The 22530-nt window shown below is 38.0% G+C and overlaps 1 protein-coding gene across 4 annotated transcripts in view; it reads left to right on the top strand.

The window, feature by feature from the left end:
- Window positions 1-22530, top strand: part of ARHGAP15 (Rho GTPase activating protein 15) — a 431141-nt gene that overhangs the window by 337766 nt on the left and 70845 nt on the right. For 2 of the 4 annotated variants that reach the window (XM_067549899.1, XM_067549898.1), the window contains one exon: window positions 11568-11702. In XM_067549899.1, coding sequence (XP_067406000.1) covers window positions 11568-11702 — 135 coding nt within the window. Of the gene's footprint in view, window positions 1-11567; window positions 11703-12848; window positions 12936-20632; window positions 20679-22530 lie in introns of those variants that run through there. The other 2 variants (XM_067549900.1, XM_067549901.1) reach the window with 2 other exon arrangements.

Below are 22530 nucleotides of genomic sequence, written 5' to 3'. Positions count from 1 at the left end.
TCCTGTCTTAGAACATGATGGACATTTCCAAATGTGTAAAGTTGTTGGGAAAAGGCATGACTTCAATAACTAAACCCAACGACACAAAGGGCCATGTCTCCTCCTTTCACATGAAACTATGAGGAATGTGTAGAAAATGGAAGGAAAATTAATCATGTGATATTAATCGTCTTTGTTTCCTTGGGCTAACTGTATACCAAAGAGGAACTGTAAAACTTATTGATGTACTTACATGTGCCCCTCATGTAGTTTATTCACATTCCAAGATTAAATATATTAAGCAAGTGTGCACTCAGAATTACACATTGTGTTTTGGCAGGATAAGCAGTCATGTTTTCAAGCATGGCATGCTACCTTTGTCCTCTAGTCTACCCCAACTCAACCTTTTCACTATTAAGCATGAGCTAAGCAAGTCATGCCACAGAGTTTTGTTGACTAGGGGTGCAAATCTTTCTTCATGTGTAACTTTTTCCTCCACATTTCCTGTAGACACATGCACATTGTGAACACTGATTTGGTCCTTAAGGCATGATTTCCATATTTTAACAGCTCGATATTCATGTAACATGGCTACAATAGGTACAAATAAAAATTCAGCATTTGCAAATAGTTACGCTACATTAATATCTTATATATGTCACTTCACCCTACGGCTAGATCAAGAAATAACTACGGCATCCCTGATTTCAGAATATGATAACTGCAGGCAAATGTTGATTTTTTTTAAATGATTTTTTTTTAAATGATGTCTGTGATCATACACATTGACTACATGCATTTATTTCAGTTTTAGTTCTTCAGCTGGTACAAATCAGTGTAGCTCTAATGAAGTTGGTGGAGCTATGCCAATTTACACCTGATGCACATCTGATCAGTGGAGTAGGGTTATTTGACTCTCACATTGCATATGAGCATTTGAGTGTATGATGGTTTAGCCATTGAAGTGTATACATAGTAATAAATTATTAAAATGAAAGACCCATTTTGAAAACTTTCCTACTGTTTATAATCGAACATGTATTTTTAAAGATAAACTTTGAAAACCAGTAATCTGCAATGGTGACCAGGTCCTTTTCACATTAAAGAACAGAACAAATCAAGATGATGAGGTCTCATTATTAATATTGGAAAATCTACCAGTACATGTGAACAGGATATTTTTCATGAAGTTATAAAGTCTTCCTCCTTGAAAGTTTTACTTTATGCATTTAAAATTATCCTCTCTTATGCCCTGATTCAGTTAAGTTTAAGCACATCTAACTTAAAACATGAAGATAGTCTCATTGAAATCAATCCTTAGATGCAACCAAGCTAAACAAAGTACATGTTAAATGAGTTAAGTGCTGGGGGGTTGTTTGTTTGTTTACTTTAAATAAATGAATTCTTTTCCAAACAGAGTGAACCAAATATGCACCTGTATCATTCATAAAAAGAAATGGAGATGGGAAGTTGATAGCACAGGAGACTGATAATGGGTAGATGAACCTGTTCCTCAAAGTCACCAGTTTAGGGGTTTGTCTTCACTCAAAAGTTTTACCATTTATACAGATATAGTTATACTCGTATAGTAAAACCAGTATAACTCTCTGTGCAGACACTCTTATTCTGAAATAAGAATGGTTTTTTTCAGTATAGTTTATTCCCCACATAAAGTAAACTGAAAAAGCCACTCTTATTCCAGATTAAGAGTGTCCACACAGAGGTTTATACCATTATAGCTATAGCCATTTAAATTCATACCTTAGTATATACCAGTATAACTTTCCCATATAGAAAGCCCTAAATCTACCCCAGGCCTGAGAAAACTGTTGTTATCTAATGGCGATCAGTGGCCTATGTGACATGAGTTTAGTAGTTTCAGTCAAGTTACTATCTATTACATGTAGCACAATTGAAAATAACTGTTACCTTAGGTGACATTCTCAACAAAAGTGTCAAGTTCTGAGTGTGTAGGGCAGAAGACTGAATTATCCTTTTATCACAAAACAGGATCTGCCAGAACAGATTTGAAGCACATTGATGAAGCACTGTAGGGAAATTTCTATGGATAAAGAGACTTTGGTCTCCTGGGCAGTCTGATCTGCATTCTTCAAGAGTACTCAATTCCCTACAAATAAATCAGTTAAATAATATAAAAAGAAAAGGTCAGGTATAAGTGCTATAAACAGTCATTTAAAATAATGAATGGAATTTTCCTTTTAGTATGAGTAACTTGAAGAAAGTGCTTAAAATGACCTCTTCCAAACCAGAGGAGAGTACAGAGAAAAAATTAAACCTTATTTGTAAGTTAAAGTGCAAATCCCATGGTTGATTAGAGATATGGTCTGTTTGAAATAGTTGCAGTTTTAGACTTCCTCTTCTACAATCAGCGAGTGGAGACCAACATAATCCAATTAATAGTAATTCCCTTTTGTGGCACTGGTAAAGTGGTGAATGATACTGTAAGTCCATTGAAGTCTTATCTTTGGTCAGATAATCCAAATGGATTCACATTATGAAACTAGTAACAGCTCTTTTTAAAGTTCTGATGAACAGAATTGTTTTTGGCTTTAGTGAACAAAAGATAAATTCTATACAAAATAAAAGGTTCTGTCCTTGACTTTTGTACACAGGGTATATAAGTACCCAACCACTGTGTCAGAACATCTCTTTCTTTTGGCTTGTGTCAAAGATCAATTTCATAAAGCTCACATATGTGAAGCTGTGCTCCTGACTTTTTGCAAACCTGGGTCTGAATCCGGCAAAGGCTTACTCATACAAGTAATCTTTACTCAAGTAATCTTTATGTGAGAAGCCCTATGTAAATCAATGGAACTAGTCATGTGAGTTAAATTTTGTAGGATCAAGTTCCTAATTTTATTTTCTCCTAATAACTGAAAATAAACTAATAATCCATAAGTAAAATATTCCATACACCAATAGGTATGTGAGGTGTTTCTTTAAAGTACTGTAGCTGGACAAGAGGAATTGTTAACTTTAGCTCAGGTATCAATCTATCTTGAGTTTGTTGATCTTCCATTACCCATGGAAGAAGTTATAATTATCTTTATTGTTTTGTTAATGACCTCTTTTGATTATCAAAACTCATTAATCAAGGCATAAACTGATTCTGGAGTCAGAAAAGAATTTCCTCCCCACCTCTAATCCTAGTAATAAAATTAACTATCTACACCAAGTAGTTTAGGGTTTGGGGTTATTTACTTGTTTGTTTTGTTTTGTTTTTTGGTCTTCCTATGAAACATTAGAAATTAACACATCTATAGAGGGATACTGGACTTAATGAGTCAGTGGTCTGATCCAGTTTTGAGCATCTTGTGTTCCTAGGTTCCTTTAAATTTGTGTGAACCCCTAGTTATGACAGGATAGTTAAGACAGACCTGTTTTCACATCTAGCCTATTGAGGTTGCATGTGTAATAAATAAATGTAACATTTTTTGGTGGGAAAACAGTAAGTCATGTGTTGAGTTTAAGTGTTAGCAGTGTGGTTAGAAAAATTACTTTTGCCTTTTTTTCTTTAATCAGATGATTCAAATTTAATCCCAAGAATTTTTACTCTTTGGGGTACATTATGTCTAAAGTAATTTATGTCCCATGGATCACATGCAGACAGTGAATTACATTTTATTTAAGTCTGCCAAATATTGCAAAACTATGTGTGTACAGATATTTGGACCATGAAAAGGCTTTTGACAAGATGGAAATAGAAGTAGTGTTAGAAGCAGTGAAAAAGGAAAGGAATTGAAGAACTATATGTCAGAATCCCAGAAAACTGGGCTTTAATACTACAATCCATTTAAAAATGACAAAGAATATGGGGATATTTTTGAAGTATGGAGTTAAACTAAGAGACACTGTCTCACCCTTGCTCTTCACTTCCTCTCTGTACAAGATCTTGAAAAACCTAAGAAGAATGTAGAGTACTTGGGCCACCTCAAATTTGTGAGAGCATTGTCATCTACGATAAATTACCCAAAGAAATTATCAAAGACCTGAACATAAAAGGATGAGAATGTGAACTCCAAATGTATATCACAATTGTATTTACTACACAATTACAGAAACCAAAAAGATGGCAGTGGATTGGAAGCAGGAAGGGAGATACTTACCTTGGCTAATTTATACCATACTATATTAAACCAGAACAATCAGGTGAAGAGAAGAAATAAAGCCTGACAGAAAGCCTTTGGAGGGTGAAATATATAATGAAAAGCAAGCTTGCTGTATAAGAAAATATTTGACTCCTGTGTCCTACAGTTCAGGATATATGGTGCAGTAATGTTAGCATTTACCAAGAAAATTGAATAAAAATGGAATAGCTGAGATTTAGAAATAAGTAACACATAGGATTGGTGCAGCATAATGGAGACAGTTGGGAGAACAAACAAAAAAGAGCAAACCAATAGAAAGTTTGCTTTAAAAACTGTGAAATTAAAGTTGTCATGTCACAAAAAGAAATGTGTACCAGCAAGAAAACATTTTCCTCCCTGCTGCGTAAGAACAAATATCATCATCATTTCTCATGCCTCTTGTTTGTATGGACTATAATAAGACTGTGATCCAGATTCTGCCTTACCTCTGAGCTTTGTTTAGTGCAGTGAAGTGTGACAGTCATCAGGATTCCGTGATCTGGTACATGCTGGCCCTGGCATAAGTTAGAGCAGCCTCGTGGCTATGCTGATTTATAACAATGGGGTGTATTCTCTAGGGGACCATATACCTGCTGAAGTTCAGCATAGTGATGTGAAATTCTGCCATGCTCACTCCCTGTCTTTGATATGCCCCTTACTTTCCCAGATGTGCCCCTACACTGCATGGGGAAGAGTTGTCAAAGGAATCAACTTTTTCAGCTTCACTTCAACAGAGATTTCCCCTCTACCAGGAACTTGTCAATTAGCCAGCTACTGACAAATTCCAACCTTTTGTGGCTTCTGAGTGCTGCATTGGCGCTGGAGTGGAAGAAAGAATCTGGCCCTGTGGGCTTAGTATACTCAGGTTATTGAGATGACAGACTGGACATAGATAATCATCTCTGAAATTACTTATGGTTAATTTACAGTAGTATGTTTTTCTGATAATTCTTAATTATTTGATGATATTTAAAACCCCTATTCTTCCAGTATATATTAGTTGATTCAGTTTAATTTTCTGGTTTTTGCTATTATTTTTATTTATTATTTATATTTATTATTTTACGATTAGTTATTATTATTTATTATTATTATCAAGTCACTAATGGTGGTCAAAATGTTGTGCTGCAATGAATAACACCAGCATCTAACTCTTAAAATGGTATTTGGAGAGAAGGACAGATAAGAATATGGTAATGATAAAGCTTGTTTTTGCATACCAATTGCAGTCTTCATTTAATGTCATTGTATATTTTTATGCTTCCAGTTATTTACAGAAACTGATACAGTGGTAGTATATTTGATGTAGTGGAATCACCAGCTGACCATGTCTCAAAACCTTTGAACTACTTTTAATGTTTTCATGGTGTACTATTTCTGAACTGCTTGTAATTTTTTTTGGCTATAGTGGATCTCTTTCCTCAGAAACAATGAACAGTTCATCCCTGTGTGACTCAACGGACTTCTGAGGATGAATATGGTCCAGTGTGTCCAAGTACAGAAATCCTATTTCTTTCTGGCACACATTAAGATTTAAGAGAGCAGCACTGGGTTGTTCCAATTTGCCCTCAGGTCAATGAATTGTCATTTCGGAGAACTGGAATAAACAACACCATGGACACACATAAAAGATGTTTTGCTTTTTAGTTACAGTTGCTCAGTAATTTGCACCTAAACACCAGGATAAAAGGGCACACTAGTAATACATAGATACGTATGTAGATTTATTTGCTTCTCCTTTTATCCATATATCATCATCTATTTATGTTAAATGTTGTAAAGTACAGCCTTCAATTTTCCATTAAGAGGCCTTTCTTTTGAAATGGTGGAGACTTACACAGCAGGGTAGTAAATGCAGTTTTTGTTTAACTGATTGGATCCATCATAATCTGTCAACAATAAAGTTTGGTGAATTCAGAAAAAAAGCTATTCATGAATATTTTACATCCTTCCTGCACCCATGTTGGCACCCAGGGTGGAAACTATATTCATGAACATATTACAGATAAAACCCAATGATTCACTTCATTGGTATTTCCTACTCCTTTTATTTGCTTGAATGGTCCTGGAAGAGAACGATGAAATAGGACTGTGCAAATCAAAACAATAGGCCACTTTGAGCCTAGGGAAGTGGAGAGGAGAAAGAACCATGAAGGATGGAGAGAAGTGAAGCAAAGTGCTGTGTGGGGGAGCAGAGGGCTTTGTTGGTCTGAATGGTATGGGTGTTCCATACAGAGTGTTCTAAGGTTCAGTCTTAGTTCAGACAAATGTCTGAACTTTTGGATGCTTATTTACATTGAAATCCAAAGCTTTTGATATTTTCCATCACTACTTTAAAATGTACTGGCACTTTAAAAAAGGCAGACAGCTGGTTGATAACTTATTCATGACAGTTGTGATGAGATCTCACCTTTCCAGGGGTTTTATCAAAGGCAGCTTTATCTTTGATTGGGCAAGTTTTTGTCAGTTTTAATGTGCGTTTATGTTATCAATCATGCTAAAACAAACTGAAATAAAACAATCCTCCTATCGCCATGTAAATTAACACTTTCCTGTATTCACTAATCCTGAGGTGGGTCAGGCCCAATGTGAAAAGGAATGGCAGGACCTTGCACCTACTCCATGACCAGGTAATACAGCAGTCATATAGGTGATCATGCAGCTTACCCCAGACAAATCGCCCTATTGCTCCCTTGTTATGCTGCTGTTGAGGCAAGTGAGTGATCAGAGAAGTCTCTCAGAAACAACTTGTCCACACAAAAATGTTGGGAAGGGTATTAAGGAGGAAGCCATTTGATGGAAGAACTATCCTTCCTTCTTTTCCCTGTTGATGAAGAGGCTCCATTTTGGAGTTCTCAGCTGGGAAATATTTATTGGGACATATTGGCCCACAGTTTCTCTGGCTTCTAGTCAGCTGGGGAGGAACCCATAAACAACATGGAATGAGGAAGGCATTGCACATACTCAGTGACTTCCTTAGCACGTGGATAGAGGAGCAACTGTAGGTTTTTGTAAATGTAACAGTGCAAGGCTTTTCCTGAAGAACATCTCCCTCAGGGAATGCCTTGCCCTGTAAGATTTACAAAGGCCCACAGTCCCTCCCCTCTGTGGCAGTGGAGCGCCATTCTGTCAGGCTTCACATGTCACAGAGTTGCTAAGACTGAGTGTTTGTCCCTAAATGCCTTGTTTTCCAAATCTACGTGTCCTTCATGTAGCCATAAGTTAATTAATAGCACTTCCAGTTATCCAAGTGCCCAATCGTCCAAAAGTTTCAGATTTCCCCCAGGCCATTCAGATAAACTGTAATGTACTATATAGGTGGAGGTGGTGGTTGTTTTGTTTTGTCATTTTGGTATTTTGTTTCCCACAAAAATAAACAAATGGCCATTTTGAATGCTTCCAATTAGCCTAATAGGAAGGGCAGCTGATGCTATCTTGAAGATGGTTTGTAATAAGATTTTCCAGCTCCTGAGGAACCTCTGTGCCAGCCCCAACGCATCTTTCTCAGTATTCCATTACAGCTGTAGAACAATGATCCCCAATGTACCAGGAGAAATGGACCTGACCCCTAACTATGAGACATTATTTTTCTCCCATTCTCTCTCTCTTCCTCCCTTGTGTCCCTGTCACTTCCCTCCTGCTGCCCCATGTATTTGTCCTGGATTCTTTCTCCTTACCTATCTTTATTTTCCTTCTCCCTAACTTGTTCCTTTCCCTTTCTAACTATTGTTTGTCCTTTTCCCCATCCTTCTCCATGTTTTCTCTTGGTCTTTTTGTCTTCCACTTTTCTTCCCTCTCTCTCTGTTTCCTCAACCAGTTCCAGTGTGCGCAGTGCAAACAATTCCAGGTCCTCTGTTTTTAACTTGTGATCCATACTCTTGTCCCTTTTGCTTTAACACGTAACAGATCACCAGTTAGCAGAAGGCCTGGAACTGTTGCACTAATTAGACTAAAGGATTCAGTGGCATAAAACCAACATGAATGGTACACACACTATGGGCCAGATTCTGATATCTGCATTCACACTGGACAGTACCTTACTCTGCAAGTGATCCTAGTGAATGAACGGGATCAGTTGCAGAATGAACTACTGCCTAGTGTGGCCCTATGGGATTTAGTGGTAATGTGGCATGACGGCAAGATATGCCCAGCAAAATGGCCGAAAAAAATTGATGTCTTGCAAAATAAAGAACACTTAAGAGGAGGCCTCAAAGAAATACTACTGTTTTCCAAAGACAGATCTGTACACAGGACAGTATAGCCTCTATAGGAACCCAGTCCCCTTTCAAATTTATTACTGTCCTGGTTATTTTGTTTAATTTTTAATTGATCTTTCCATAGATTATTTTTTTCCTTTTTGAGAAGGAGACCCTCCCAGTGCACATCAGCCACATGAACACATATTTGTTTGCAGTGGAACTAATACAAGCACAATTTTTTTTAAATGATATACTACTGGACAAGTTTAATTAAAAAATAATAACGAAATGGTTAAAGGCCACTCTCCCTTCATGAATGTAAAACAAATTTAACATATTTTTCCTAAGAGCATTGACAGGGCCCCTCTAACTTTCTTCTTTTCACTTTTCATTCTTAGCATTCTATTGGCATAATATTCTGTGAGGTTCCCTAGGCATGTTCATGTCCATCACTGATATAAAATGATATCATTTGGCAATTAGTGGGGAATAATCAAATGCTTTTTAAAAGCAGCAGTCTTAGGGCCTGATCTTATGAGGTGTTAAGCGTCCTCCACTCCCAAGGAAATCAGTTACCAGATTTATGTATTCTGGGACCAAATCTTTGCTTAGGCAAAAGAGTCACTGATTCCACTGGGAGTTGTGGTGAGTAAGGGCTACAGGATCAGGCCCTTTGTTTAAATTGAAATGCATTTGAAATGTATATATATTTTAGGTCTGCATATGGTCCCATCACCATGCCATGTGTGTGACTCCAACCAGTAGGAATAGAATTAGAATGTTAAATTGCATGGATTGATATTTTCTTTTTAATTTGTTTTTTAGACTGCATAATATTTTTACTTGACACTTGTGCTTTCTAGCAAACATTTTTTTTAAATCTCTTATTGCTAGAGGGTAAAGTGATACCCTTTGCTTTCAAGATGATACATTCTTAACACGTTTCCTTGAAGAGCTGGAAACGGTGCAAAAATCGGGGAAGATAAGTCTCTGTAAAGCCTTAGAAACTGAGCATTTCACTTTAGACATTTAAGACAAATGCATGGTAAAAACAAGTTGGTTTTTTTTTAAGGTTTCTACTTAAAGTTCTGTGCCAGAGCTACAGTACTTATACATTTTCTAAATGTGTTTTAAGCAATAAGTTGTACAACATTTTTAGAACATGTGTTAAGCTATTTCTCTAAGAATGAAGCTCTTAACAAAACATAAGCACTCTGCATGAGATCTTAGCAGCAAAGTGCTTAAAAGATAAAGTAAGAATTGGTACCATGGGAAGAACACCAGCTGTAGAGCACACAGGTCCATTATGAGAAGTATGGTAGTGGGTAGGGAGAAAATGATTTAATCAGGAGTAAAACCAATTTTATTATAAGGACACGCAGGGGGTGTGGCACCATAGTGAGAGGGACATTTCAAAATATCTGACAGATTTCAACAATGTGAAAACCCACCCTGTTCTTTAAAGTGACAGTAAACCCCATCAGGTCTCTCTTTTTGATGCTATTGTGAACAGTTGACTGTTTAAAGCTGGCCTGCTAAGATGCTGTCGATCTATTTCAATAGTGTGTGGCAAAATAAAAGGCTAATTGTTGAAATACGATCAATCAAATATGACTTTGTGGTCTAAACAAGGTCCCTTCTGCTAATTCATTTCAGATCAAATCATTATTTTTATGATCAAGGTAAGAATTTTAAGTTTTTTTAAAAAGAAGAGAGATAAGGAAAGAAAAAAAAAACCACGTGAACTGCACAAGTTCATTGTTTCAACTTCATTGAAGCATATTACTATAAATTGAGGCCTGGGTGCATTAATTTATTTGCAGACACCTTCTGAGTCCAATATTATATACAATATTTATTAACATTTATAGAGAAATAAAATAAATTTGCATGCTGAATTTTAACTTCTGCCCGAAAGCAAATTCTCTAAAGAGAAAAACTATTGGAAGAACGTAAATTAATGGTGTCCAGGTTTTTCCATTGTATTGTATAAAGAATGGAATGATAAAAATGATGTTAAAGTTGGGTAAGCAGGATAGACTTGAGTCCTACTGAATTGCTAAAAACCCAAGTTCAATAAGCTTTCGTAAAGCTTGCCAGGACTATGTTGTTTTAAATTAAAGTTTTGATTTTGTTGATAGTTTTCATGGTTCTCTCTTGATTTACATACAGACTAAAACTTGTCTAAAAGTTAAAGTCACACCACACATTTAAAAAGCCAAATCCATTTTTTGAAATAGCAGAACTTGCAGACAGTATGTATCCTTTTAATTGTAAGGAGGATTTACACTTTCACAGAGTTTTATATGGATTAGGATTCAGTTGTTTATTGTATTCTAATAACTCCAGGCTTTTATAACAGGAAGACAAAAATAGAATAATAATCATGCAATCTTGCTTTGTTTTTATTACAAACTTTATTTTAGCATTTAGTTTCTTTTATATTTAAATTCCTCAGCTCAGTCAAGCTTCAAAAGAAAACATTTTTGTTGTTTGTAAAAACAGTTTTGTAAGCACTTGTGGTTTGTCTTTAGTGTGTTATCATTTTTGACAGCTTTGCATAGCCTAGGTAGGCCAACAGGGGTCTGTCTAATATTGTTGCTGGGCACATTTTCGTCCCAGAGATGAAAACCAAACAAAATATTTTTGAAGCAGTAAGAAGGAATTAATATCCTTTCTCTCGCAGTACTCTATTCCTTGCTGACATTGCATTCAGGCAAAAAAGGAGAAAAGTGTTACCCATTATTCCCTTGTACATAGCAAGGCTAACACATGTAAAGCAATAACTCATTTTCTATTGCCATGTTTAGCATATGTCTCCTGTTGGCTCAGCAAGGCCTTTAGGCCGGTCCCTTGAGCCGGCCATCATTGGCAACTCTTAGCCCCTCGGCCTCAAAACCAAATAGCTTTGAATCATGTTGAGCTGTGATGCTAATTTTCATACTGAAGCATTATGGGAATAAATGTATCTGACATACTGTGTCAATGGTACTGTCTCTTTGTGTCTCTTGTTTTTTTGTCAGCTGCATTCCTACAGATGGTATTCCATTCAAAATGTGCTCTTCCTACCAAAAAAAAAAAAAAAAAACACACACACACACACACGCACAGCACCAAACCTCTAGGTGCAGAAGGCTGTTAACGGTTGCTGATGATAGTAGGCAAACATTAACATAATAATTAGTGTCTTGTAATTGTTTCATTAAAACCAGTTGTTCCATTTCTCCTCGTGTTTTCCCAGAAGAGAAGCTGAATTTGGACGACAGCCAGTGGGAGGACATCCACGTTGTCACCGGAGCACTCAAGATGTTTTTCAGAGAGCTGCCTGAGCCACTGTTCCCATACTGCTTCTTTGAACAGTTTTTGGAGGCGATAAGTAAGTTTATTTCATACAGTAGCAGCTAATGAAATAGCCTATCAGTTAAAAATAATAAACCAAAAAAAATGGAAGAACAGAGACATCTCACATGTGATTTACCTTCCATTATGCCTGATCCTGTCTTTTTATTGGTTTTGATTTTTTTTTATCTCCTATAACATTTTATTATCTAACTGGAAAAATTACTCTATTGTCTATGTACAAATTTTAAATATGCAATTTATCTTAAGCGGGTAAAAGAGATTTAGGAAAGGAATAAAATGCTCATACTTTGTCTCATTTCACTAGGGACATGCTAGGCTGATAATTTGTGTACCTCCAAACACAGTACTTTAGTGCAGGACGAGGATTTGTGAATTATAAAGCATCTACTCATGTTCTGAGGGGAAAGTTCAGCAGGATGTATCTTATTCAGAATGAGATGCATACCTCAGTTTGCACAAGGTTACATACTGTGTCTTACAATGACCATACGTAGAACGCAAAAATATTCCTATTTTCTTTTTCATACTTATTAATTTTGTTTAAAAATTACTGCAAGCAAAACCAGTATTTTCAAACCAGAAAGTAACTTCTGGTACATATAGCTGGGGGTTGCATGCTACAAACACGTCTCTAAATTTAATATGTTAGGGTGCACTTTGCAGACTGTGACAGCTTGGGGAAAAAATTGCCTGCCAAACAATCTGAGTTTGGGCTTTTTTTTTCTCTCTTGCTTTCTTTTCTTCCCCTTTAAAAAAAGCTTGCAAGCCTAACAGGAGCTTAAATAAACTCCAATAAAGAAAAATCTCCAGGAAAAACAATACAATACTTAGGGATCTGTTCTCTGAATGACGCGCACGCATAACTGCCATTACTGTTAATGAGAGTTGTGCGCGCGCGCGCATCAGTCAGAGAATATGGAAACCTTAATGTGCTGTTTAATTTGATTTTATGTTCATAAGAGTGTTTAGGTTCAACTAAAGCTCTTCATGACTAGCATCAGATATAATGAAGTTGAATAAATCTCTCAAGATCCTTCTCTTCCCCCCTCGGCTACTTAAAGATATCCTGTAGTTAAATACACAATGCAAAGAAAATGTATCATGTGAAAGTTCACTTTTGGAGGCTCAATCCATGGCCCCCCATCGTCTTCTTTTACAGCACGAGAAAAATAGGACTTGTCTTCTGGGGTTTGGTCTGCATCTCACAGTCTCTGTAATGCTCAAAAAGGAAAAAAAAATAAAGCATACCCATTTCCTTACTGTGTTAAGCTTCAGCTTCTGTGCTGCATTGGAATGAAGAGATGTCCTTTGAAGTACTGATGTTCCACTTCTAGTGGTGCTCCATCTACCTGCTATGTCCTCTTGAAGTGCTGCATCTTTGGTGCTTCAAGAGGAAATAGTCGGTACATGGGGGCACTACCTGATGTGTATTTTGCTTCACATCCCATTTACTTTACTCCACAGTCAAGTGTTTAATACATATTCTCTGCCTGTAATCTCTTTCTCTTTCTGATGTGCAGACAACCCCTCATAATACTACTCCTTGGGGGTTAACTCTAGGCTTTCTTCACCCTTATCACTACCTCTTGCCATCCTTTGTGTTCGTGCTTCAGCTGAGCCAGAGCAAAACAAAATCACCCTCTGAAGCCCATTATCATGACGCCATGATCTCATCCTTCACATTAAGTTTGGTCTCACCCTCTGTGGTAGCCTTCACATGCAAAATATTTTGGTGGCTCATTTTTGCCACTCTTATTGCTGAAAATAACAAGTAACTAGCAATAAACAAGTGAATTAGTGTTTGGAGGCCCAGGAGGGGACACATGATGTGCATTAGTATTTACGCATGAGAAAAAATGTTTCTGCACCTTTAAATATTATTAATTCTTCTTATTATTGTGAAAGCTATTATACACATTGATTGACTAATGAACAGACATTTATGAAGGGGTTTTAAGACAGTTTATTTCTGAGAATAAGATACTAGCAGTCTGATAAAAACGTTATTTGCTGCTATTTGTTATCCCTGGTCCTTGTTGCTTCCTTTATTACACCTCAGGGTGATTTCTACCTAATCCAGCCATCTAAAGTAATCTATCAAATCTAATCAATCAATTTATCTGGCCCCTACCACACTCTAAGCAACTATGCTTTTAATTAGCTAAAAAATCACCTTAGCAGTTTACAAAAAAACCTGAAGGAAAAAAAGGACCTTTTTATTGTTTTTAGAATTAGAGCCAGTATGTATGTGGTTTGAGGTTGTGGGTTTTTTTTTGTTTGTTTAGTTTTTAATCATCCATTTGATAGTACAGGGGCCCATTCATGATCTCACTGAATTTAATTGCAAAATTCTCAGTGACTTCTGTGAGAATGACATGAGGATGCCTCTGTCTAGCTCATTTGAATTGCTCAGTAAACACTAAACAGATAGAAAATCTGTCTTAAGTGAGTATTGTGGAATTCCCCTGATGCAGATGAGTACCTGCATGACGTAAAGATGACCTAGCTGGGATTATGTCACTGACACCTAAGCTATGTCTACACTGCCAGTGGCACAGCAGGTAGTGCAGGATCGATTTTGAGGGTTTGATTGAGCAGCAGTAAAGACTAGCTCAATTGAACCCGGAAGTCGACTCCATAAATCCACCCTGGCAAGTAGTGTAGCACTGTGTCAATGGGAGGGCATTTCTTGTTGGCGCAGCGCAGTGGAGTCACTGTGGTAAGTAGACGTTAGGAAGTCGATGGGAGATACACAACTTACTGTATGCAGTTTGCGTATATTGCATCGACTGCCGCCAAAATCTGCGACCAGTGTAAACCAGGCCCTAGTCTCCATCAGTGGGTATTGCCAAAGTTCAGTGCACTCTGATGATCCTGGATCAGCAGAACATCCCTAGAGGGCCCTTATTAAGTTACATCAGAGGACAAAACAACCCTAATATTAATGGAGAAAAGGTAACTTAGAGCCACCCCCATCCCACCATCCTATCCTGCACTGAGCACTACTTAGTTAGAGCCATGTATTTGATGAGTAAAATGAAGTAGTCCAAAAACCTGCTATTTGTAATAGCTGGGAATAATCAAGAAGCAGGGCATTTCCTGAGGATTTAGCCTGCTAGCTAGGAGAAGTTAATTCCCAGGAACTTTCATGCTATCCCTATGTTAATGCTATTTTAAGCATCAAATGAAAAGTAACTTACATAGTAAGCCTATGGATATTTTTTTCCTGGATGATGCAGTTTCATTTGGCTTCAGTTGGCATGTACATAACTCCAGAAAATTACTACACTGTGTATTAGTCAATCAGATTGCTTGAATCATCTCTCAACATTCCATTTCCCTTATAAACAAACTTAGATACGACCATATCATTAGAATTTAATTTGGGGCAATTATAGAATCATACAATTTTGCTTGCCCTCATGAATTTGGGTAATCACTACTCATATGCAGTATGTTTGAGGATTTACAAGCAGTGAGGAGTGGAAGATCACATGGAATCTGGCCAATGAATACTCTACTTTCTTGGTCCTGGGTATTAGACACACAAGATTTTCTAGAACTTCGCCTACACATCACAAGCATGTCACTATGGGTACACATGGAGTGTATGTCTGTGATATAGGTATAACAATGCTAATATAAGGTTAGGTTCTGCAACACTTACATTAAGTAGCACCTTAATCCATTAATAGCCCCATGGATTTCAATACAATTGCATGCAAAGAAAAATTTTGCTTAACATGAACAAGGATGACAGAATCTGACCCAGAATCTGAACATTTAATCACCCCAATCATTGGATTTGATTTGTATTGCCTTCTGCCATTCCAATGACAAGGCAAAAAAAAATCCACTTAAAAATCCACATTTGCTAGTAGGACACGGATCTTTAATTGGGTAGTTAATTTGCCTGTGAAAAGATGTAAGGAAAAAATGCATTTTGTCCTTTGCATTTGGTTATGTGGTATAATGATTGACATTCGTTGTATAGCCCAAAAGAATGAGTTCAAACCTAGAAATATTTGTTATCATGCCCACTCCCTGGTATCATTTCAGGTGAAGAATACTACACTCAGATCTTTATGAGAGGTTGAAAAATACATGGACATTAATGTATCCAAGTCTAGCTATGTAGTCCAATCAGTGTCTATGTGGAGGGCGGATAGTCCAGTGGTTAGGCCACTAGAATTTAGTAGGGCTAGATGTAAGCTCTACGGGCCAGAAAGAGAGAATGAATCTATAACCTAAGGGTTAGTGGAGTCTCCTGGAAGACTCAGGTTCCAGTCTCTACTCCAATAGCTATTTAAATATTTCATACCAAATGGAACAGCTTTAACTGAAGATTGAAAGAGACATACCCTGTAGCCCACTGGTTAGGGCACTCTCTGAGAGGTGGGAGACCTCAGTTCAAACAGTCATCCTCCTAATTAAGATCCCGCATCCTGGCTCCTTGGGATCCTCCTTGGGATCCTGCATCCTGGCTAAGTGCTCTGAGTCCTGGCACAGAACGGCACATCACCACTTCTTTGTTTTGTGTGGGCTAGGCATACTCTGACCTCACCTGCCAGATCTGGCCCTGCAGATGAGCTATAAGGGAGAACACCCAGTTAGTGAATTCTGCCAGACTTAGGCTCTGTTTGCACTAGCACTTATGCAGGCAAAACTTTTCTCACTCGGTGGTGTGAAAAAACGCACTTCTGAGCGACGTAATTTTTGCTGGCATAAGCGCTTGTGTGTACAGCACTATGTCAGTGAGAGAGCATCTCCCATCGAAATAGCTACTGCTGCTCATTTAGATGGTTTTATTATGTTGGTGGGAGAGCTCTCCCAGCGACAAAATGCGGCTACACAAATGCACTTAGAGCAGCACTGCTGTACTGATACAACTGTGCTGCTGTAAGTTTTAAGTTCAGACTGGCCCTTAGGCACCAAGCAACTCAGTGATGTCAGCTCTTAGATGGCAGTGTGCATACCCACTGGCAGAAATGTAGGCACTTAGGAATTTTAGGCAGGGCTGAATAGAGGTTCTTAAAATTTAAGTTTTGGATTTAGGTTCCTAAAGTGGCAGCCAAGAACCTAAGAATCTAGTCCATAGTCTCTTTGTGCCTCCATTCCACATCTGTAAAATGAGGATAATAACTTCCCCACTTCAAAGAGGTGTTGTGAAGAAAAATAAGTTAAATATTGCTATGCACTCAGATATTTTGGTAATGGGGGCCATAGAAGTATTATAGATGTGTGCGTTATTTTTAAGAAACATATCACAGCTCTTTTTTATTAAAATAAAATAGTTTTTAAAATAGTTGACAAAGTTCTTAAAAGAACAATTTATTGCCAATGTCACTATTTAATCTTTGTCTAGCTTTTCTTCAAAATATTTCCATCTTCTTACCTATTATGTTTTTATTAATTCTTGATGACATCAAATCACATTTTTATTTACTTTTTCTTGTTTTCAGTTTTTCTGCATCTTCAGCATTTTTCATTCTTCTCTCTTCATCTGTTCTTATTTTCAAGACTGCTTTAATTTCATTACAAAGAATAGTTGTGGTCTTGAGCCACAACCATGTTTCAGATTTAAACTTAAAATATGCATAATAAAAAAGACAGCTCTGTAACTAATGCCATCTTAGCTTTACTATGGTTTCAGACATTCAAAATCTTGGCTATGAAGTGAGCCAACACTATAAGCACAAAAACCAGGTTCTCACAAGCTTTTTCTTCCTTTTTCGTGAGTTAAATGACTTGTGACGCATTTCATGGAGAGGAGTCACAGAGAGCTTTGCATCAGATTCACCTGGATATTTAAATAGCATTCTAAGCTACCAAAGAAACATTTTTGGGAAGCAGAGTTGATCCAGGCCCAGGCTAGATGGTATCTCTGGATGACTATGGAATTTTGATCTGCTCTTTCTTTCAATTCTCTGAATGAAACTGTAATTTCCTATTGCTGTGGGCTGCCCACCTAGAGTACCTTAGGCCTTGTCTACACTACAAAGATAACTCGATCTATGTTAGTTCGACTTACAGCCACCACATTGATTACTGCGGTGGCTGATGTCCACACTACCCTCCTCATGTCGATGGTGCGCATCCTGACCAAGAGTACTTCCACCAACCAAAGAGGGGCTGTGTTGGGAACTGTGAAACTGACAAGAATGACAGCCAACAGCTGATATAAGGAATGCAGTGTCTACACTGACACCAAGTCACCCTAACTACACAGACATAAACCCTACACTTCTCGCTGAGGTGGTTTTATTATGTTGCCATAGCAGGGGAGTTATATCGGTGGGAGGAGCATTTCAGTGTGAACACATCCACTGTTTTGTTGACAAAAACTGACTTTTGTCAAAAACTCTGTAGTGTAGACCATCCCTTGGTGTGTTTTCCCCCATTGGCTTGGTTGCTTCTATGGACCATTAACACTCTTTTCAACTGACTTCAGACATGTCCTATCAATTATCCAGTAATAAGACACCACCTCATATCTGTGAGTGTCTTTTTGTGCAAGCTAAGTGGAATTCACAATGTCATTACTATTGACCCCACAGTGCTTGGCATAATCCTATTATATATGAACATTTAAGAAGATGGATATTTAGGATTTTGATCATTATATATCATTGTCAACTCTTTTAGTTATTGAAGAAAGTTAGATTTTAAAGTTAGTACAACTTTGGCTGAATGAAGAATTGGTGTCCCTTGGTCCTATCTGACAATGTAAAGGCCATGTTCTTTTAAAACACAGAAACAATACAATACAGAAGCAAGCTATATTACCAGAATGAAAAAAAAATTACATTATTTGCAAAAGTACCCCATACTTTAACTTTGCTTTCGGTCTTAAAACAACAAAGGTTAAATAGTGGCTTCAGTGAAGTCAGTGGGAGTTTTGTCATTGACTTTAATGGAGCAATGATTTCACCCTGGATATTGAGTAGTACTGTGTGTTAAAATGATCTTTTTTCACTGGGACTTGAAACTTGTTTTAAAATAAGGTGCCAGTGACATAATGTGTTCTCTGTTCCCTCCATTTCAGAAAATCTTCACAGTTGGTGTACTCCATGGCAACAGAAGCAGGCTAGATCTTTGCTCTGGGTCTGGGCGTAGGATCGCCCCTCAGGATGAACTCCTCAGAATTATTTGCCTACAAATGGCACACAGGGCAGACTCAGGGGCTCCCTTTGGAGTAGAGCTTGTACTGGATTTTTAAGACTATTAACTAAATGCCTCTCAGTGGCTTCATTGTCGTTAAAGTTTTGCTTCTTAGAACTGTTAAACTAAAAAAACAAAACCTTTTGGCTTTCTGTGGAGGGTTGAGGGACAGCACCTCTCCTCACTTCATCCCTCTGAAATGGCAGACAGAAAGCAGGCCACATGGAAGCTCCCTTCACTTAGACAAGGCCAGAGCCAGTACCATGGCCCCTCTACCTCTCTCCTAAGCATGGGACACCTATTACAATCAGGGGAAAGCAAGGTCCCCTGTAGCAACCAGGAGGAAGGAATTCCTGCTCCCAACCAGCATGTAGGCAAGGGCTGTGTTGAGGTGGTTAAGAAGGCCACAAAGCATACCCCTTCCCACAAATTGTTTTGTCTGAAAAGCCTCAGTTGCCATGAAAGGTGTCAGCTCCTGTGACCTTTCTGGTCTAATGAGCCATTTGTATCCAGTGGCTAGAGTTCAATCCCCATTCTGTGCAGTTTGTCCCTCCACTATCCAGATCCAGGCAGTATGGGAATGAAGCAATGCAAATCCCCTCCCCTAGGAGATAAACCTCACACTTATCCCCTTCCGTCCTCTAGGTTTCCCACAGGAAATCATGAAATAGCTACTATTTTCCTCAGGGACAAGTGCAGGGAGTTCTGAAGAAACTCAGATATGAAACTGCAGAAATACTAACTGTGGAATGTAATCTATCACTTAAATCAGCCTCTGTACCAGATGATTGGGGGGTAGCTAATGTAATGCCTGGGAGGTAGTTACCTGGTGTAATTCTTGCTTCTCTTCCAGCCAGCAATTGCAGCAAATCATTATATAAAGATCTTCATCAGTACTAGCATCTCTCGGTTAATTCATTCTTAATACTATTTAATAGCTACCTGATGTCAGGTCCAGGGAAGCTGGTCATCAGTATAGATACCAGGTTCTGTGTAAGGAGAACACATCTGTAGGGGGATGTGACCCAAAAAGATATATTTCATGAAATGGACCCATCAAGCTCACTCACCCACTTCTTGCAGCTGGTTCTTCAGTATATGCTGTGTATAACTGCTAAGACAGCAGAAAACCTTCAGCACTGCTTGACAAAGTAGCCTTGTTCATATCCTAAGCAGAAGCTCTCACTATGTTCCTCAGGGGTCTACACCAAGAAGGAAAGCCACAGTCAGCTGGCTCTGAAAGACACATTTACAACTAAGGGGAGGCAGTCTAGACCATTTAGCTTTTTGGTGCATCATAGGTGCCTTTTGATGAACCTATTTGCATCCAAGTTCATTTGGAAAATCAAAAGAGGTCCTATGTGAGGAAAAGACCTCAAAAGCAGAAGCAGTGGTCCTCTGGTCTCAGACGTGGGCTAAAAGGCCTCATTTATACCTTTCCTCCCTCAGCCACTGAGAGTAAAGATGGTAAAGAAGACTGTGAAGGAATAGGCCACACTGATTATAATCACCTTCTTCTTTACCCTCCGTTCATGGTTCTCAGATCTGGTTTACATATAATTGGAACCTCCTCTCAAACTCCCAACACAAAACATAGCACAACAGGGACCTGTTCTGAACCAATATTCAGTGCTGCCTAACTTGTGAGCGAGGAAGCAAAGTTCTGGTCTGCTTCCATTTACTATGGCGATTGAGAATGTCCACCATGAAGAATATCTCACATGAAAAGTCTCAGAATGAAAATTCAGAGCTAACACAGAATTTTCCCTTTCTTGCACACAGAGGGCTTGCAGAATGACATCTAAGTTTGAAGAGAAATGAAAAAGAGTGCTGCAGATCAGGATTGCTATCTATTGTACAGAGTTGTTATAAGCAGGAATCTTGCACAGCGCTTGTCTAAAACTAAAGCTGGCTCTGGATGTTTGTTTGTGTTTTGTTTGTTTTGTTTTTTGCTTTTGAGCATGAAAATCCACCTTTAAAAAGAGATCTTTTATAATATTTTATTACTTCCTTTCTTTCGCTAGCACAAAACTAAGCTGCAAATATTGCACAGATACGATTTTTGAGAAAATCTCAGTCCAACACCTTTGTAAATGTTTTCTTTTCTTTAGACTTTATGCTTCCCCTTAGTCAAACTTTTTTGAGGCATCATGAAATGGGTTATGTCACCTTTCGAAGGGAAGAGGGGAAAATCAAAGCTCCTGAGTCTCTTGACAGAAAATGGATGTTGAATGTAAAAATTGCTCATGGTAACGAATTGCCTTAAAAATGAGAGAAACAAAAAAAAAAATTCTAAACAATTGTACTTACAGTAACCAGAGCTCTAAATGTAGGGCAGACTTTTAAGATATCCCCTGCGGCACTGTATCAAGACAACCACATTTTAAAAGAAATTATATGTAGCATAGATTTTGTTTTTCTCTAAAAGTTTGTACAGGAGAGACATATTCTCACCAATTTCTAGCATATTTTGTTATTGTAGTTGTGGGTTGTTGTTTTTAGCATACTGGATATTTTATTGCTGGTGCCTGGCCTGTCTCTTAACTCATGCTAATTATATTCATAATTAAATGTTAAACAAGAATTGACTACAGCCAACTGGCTTGCACAGGTGTCTTTGAATGGTTTAATGAATTGTCTAATGCTTAGACAATAAATCCCGGGACCCCAATCTGTGGTAATCTGTTCAATGAGAACCCCTTTTAAAGTAGAGCTTCACTGTGTGCCATAGGGCAGAGATAGTGTTTTGACAGCAGTACTTGTGGGTAGGTACTAATAGAAAGGACTGTGCTGAAGCATGCCTTGCCTCCAAAATCTTAAAACTGCATATTCTTTCATAGGATCTCATTCAGCTTTAATCCTGTCTTTGTTTTAGCCAGTTTGACTCATTAAATTTGTCATATACTTTTATACATTAGTAAAACTAAATGGTTTTTCCATTCTCCTACACACTATGGAATTGCTGTATTTAGAGCATTCCATATCTGTGGAGGAGAGGAAACAGCCACTGGACCTTTAGAGGGAATGTCATTTAGTCCAAAAATACCCATATGAAAAGTGTGTCTCAGTTCCATTTGGAAAAAAAAAAAAAGCATGCCTTTTAAAACAGTGTTCCTAATTGACAGCCAGATTCAGTCCTGGTGTGCCAGTGATCCTCCTTTGGGGTTACATAGTGTAGAAAACAGAGCGAATATCAAGTAGAATATTTACACATATTTCAGTGGATAAGAAACCAGATTTCAGATTACACACCTGTTGTATTCACTTTTCACAAATATTCAGCAGAGTGAAATTTTGTCCATACAAACATTCATAGAAAATGGATTTTGGTTTTGTAGCCTGAATATCATTTGTGATTAAGAAAAGATTTGGGAGGGGGCAAAGGAAGCAACGAAGCAGCCCACTTAGAATTTCATCTGTGGGATTAGTATAGTAGGAGAGTAGGTGGGAGTTCAGAGAGGGAGAGAATGGAGAGGAAAGAGGGAGAGAAGTTTGAGGTGGTCCGTTTTGGAGGGAAAGAGAAACCAAAAGGTTGAGGAACCACTTATCCTGCAGCCTGCAACCCCTGTGGAAGACTGGTGAACTAAGTGAACTGAAGTTCTGATGAGGGCAGGTTGGGCACTTTAGCATTGTGGGATCACCTGGAGGCTCTGATAGGGAAAGCCGTTTCTCCTCATTGT

This window comes from Emydura macquarii, unplaced genomic scaffold (genome assembly GCF_026122565.2).
Source record: "Emydura macquarii macquarii isolate MOO-44397 ecotype Brisbane River unplaced genomic scaffold, CSIRO-AGI_Emac_v2 contig_1253, whole genome shotgun sequence".
Taxonomy (NCBI): Eukaryota; Metazoa; Chordata; order Testudines; family Chelidae; genus Emydura; species Emydura macquarii.
The sequence above is the reverse complement of the archived record's forward strand: the minus strand, read 5'-3'. Positions and strand labels throughout refer to the sequence as shown.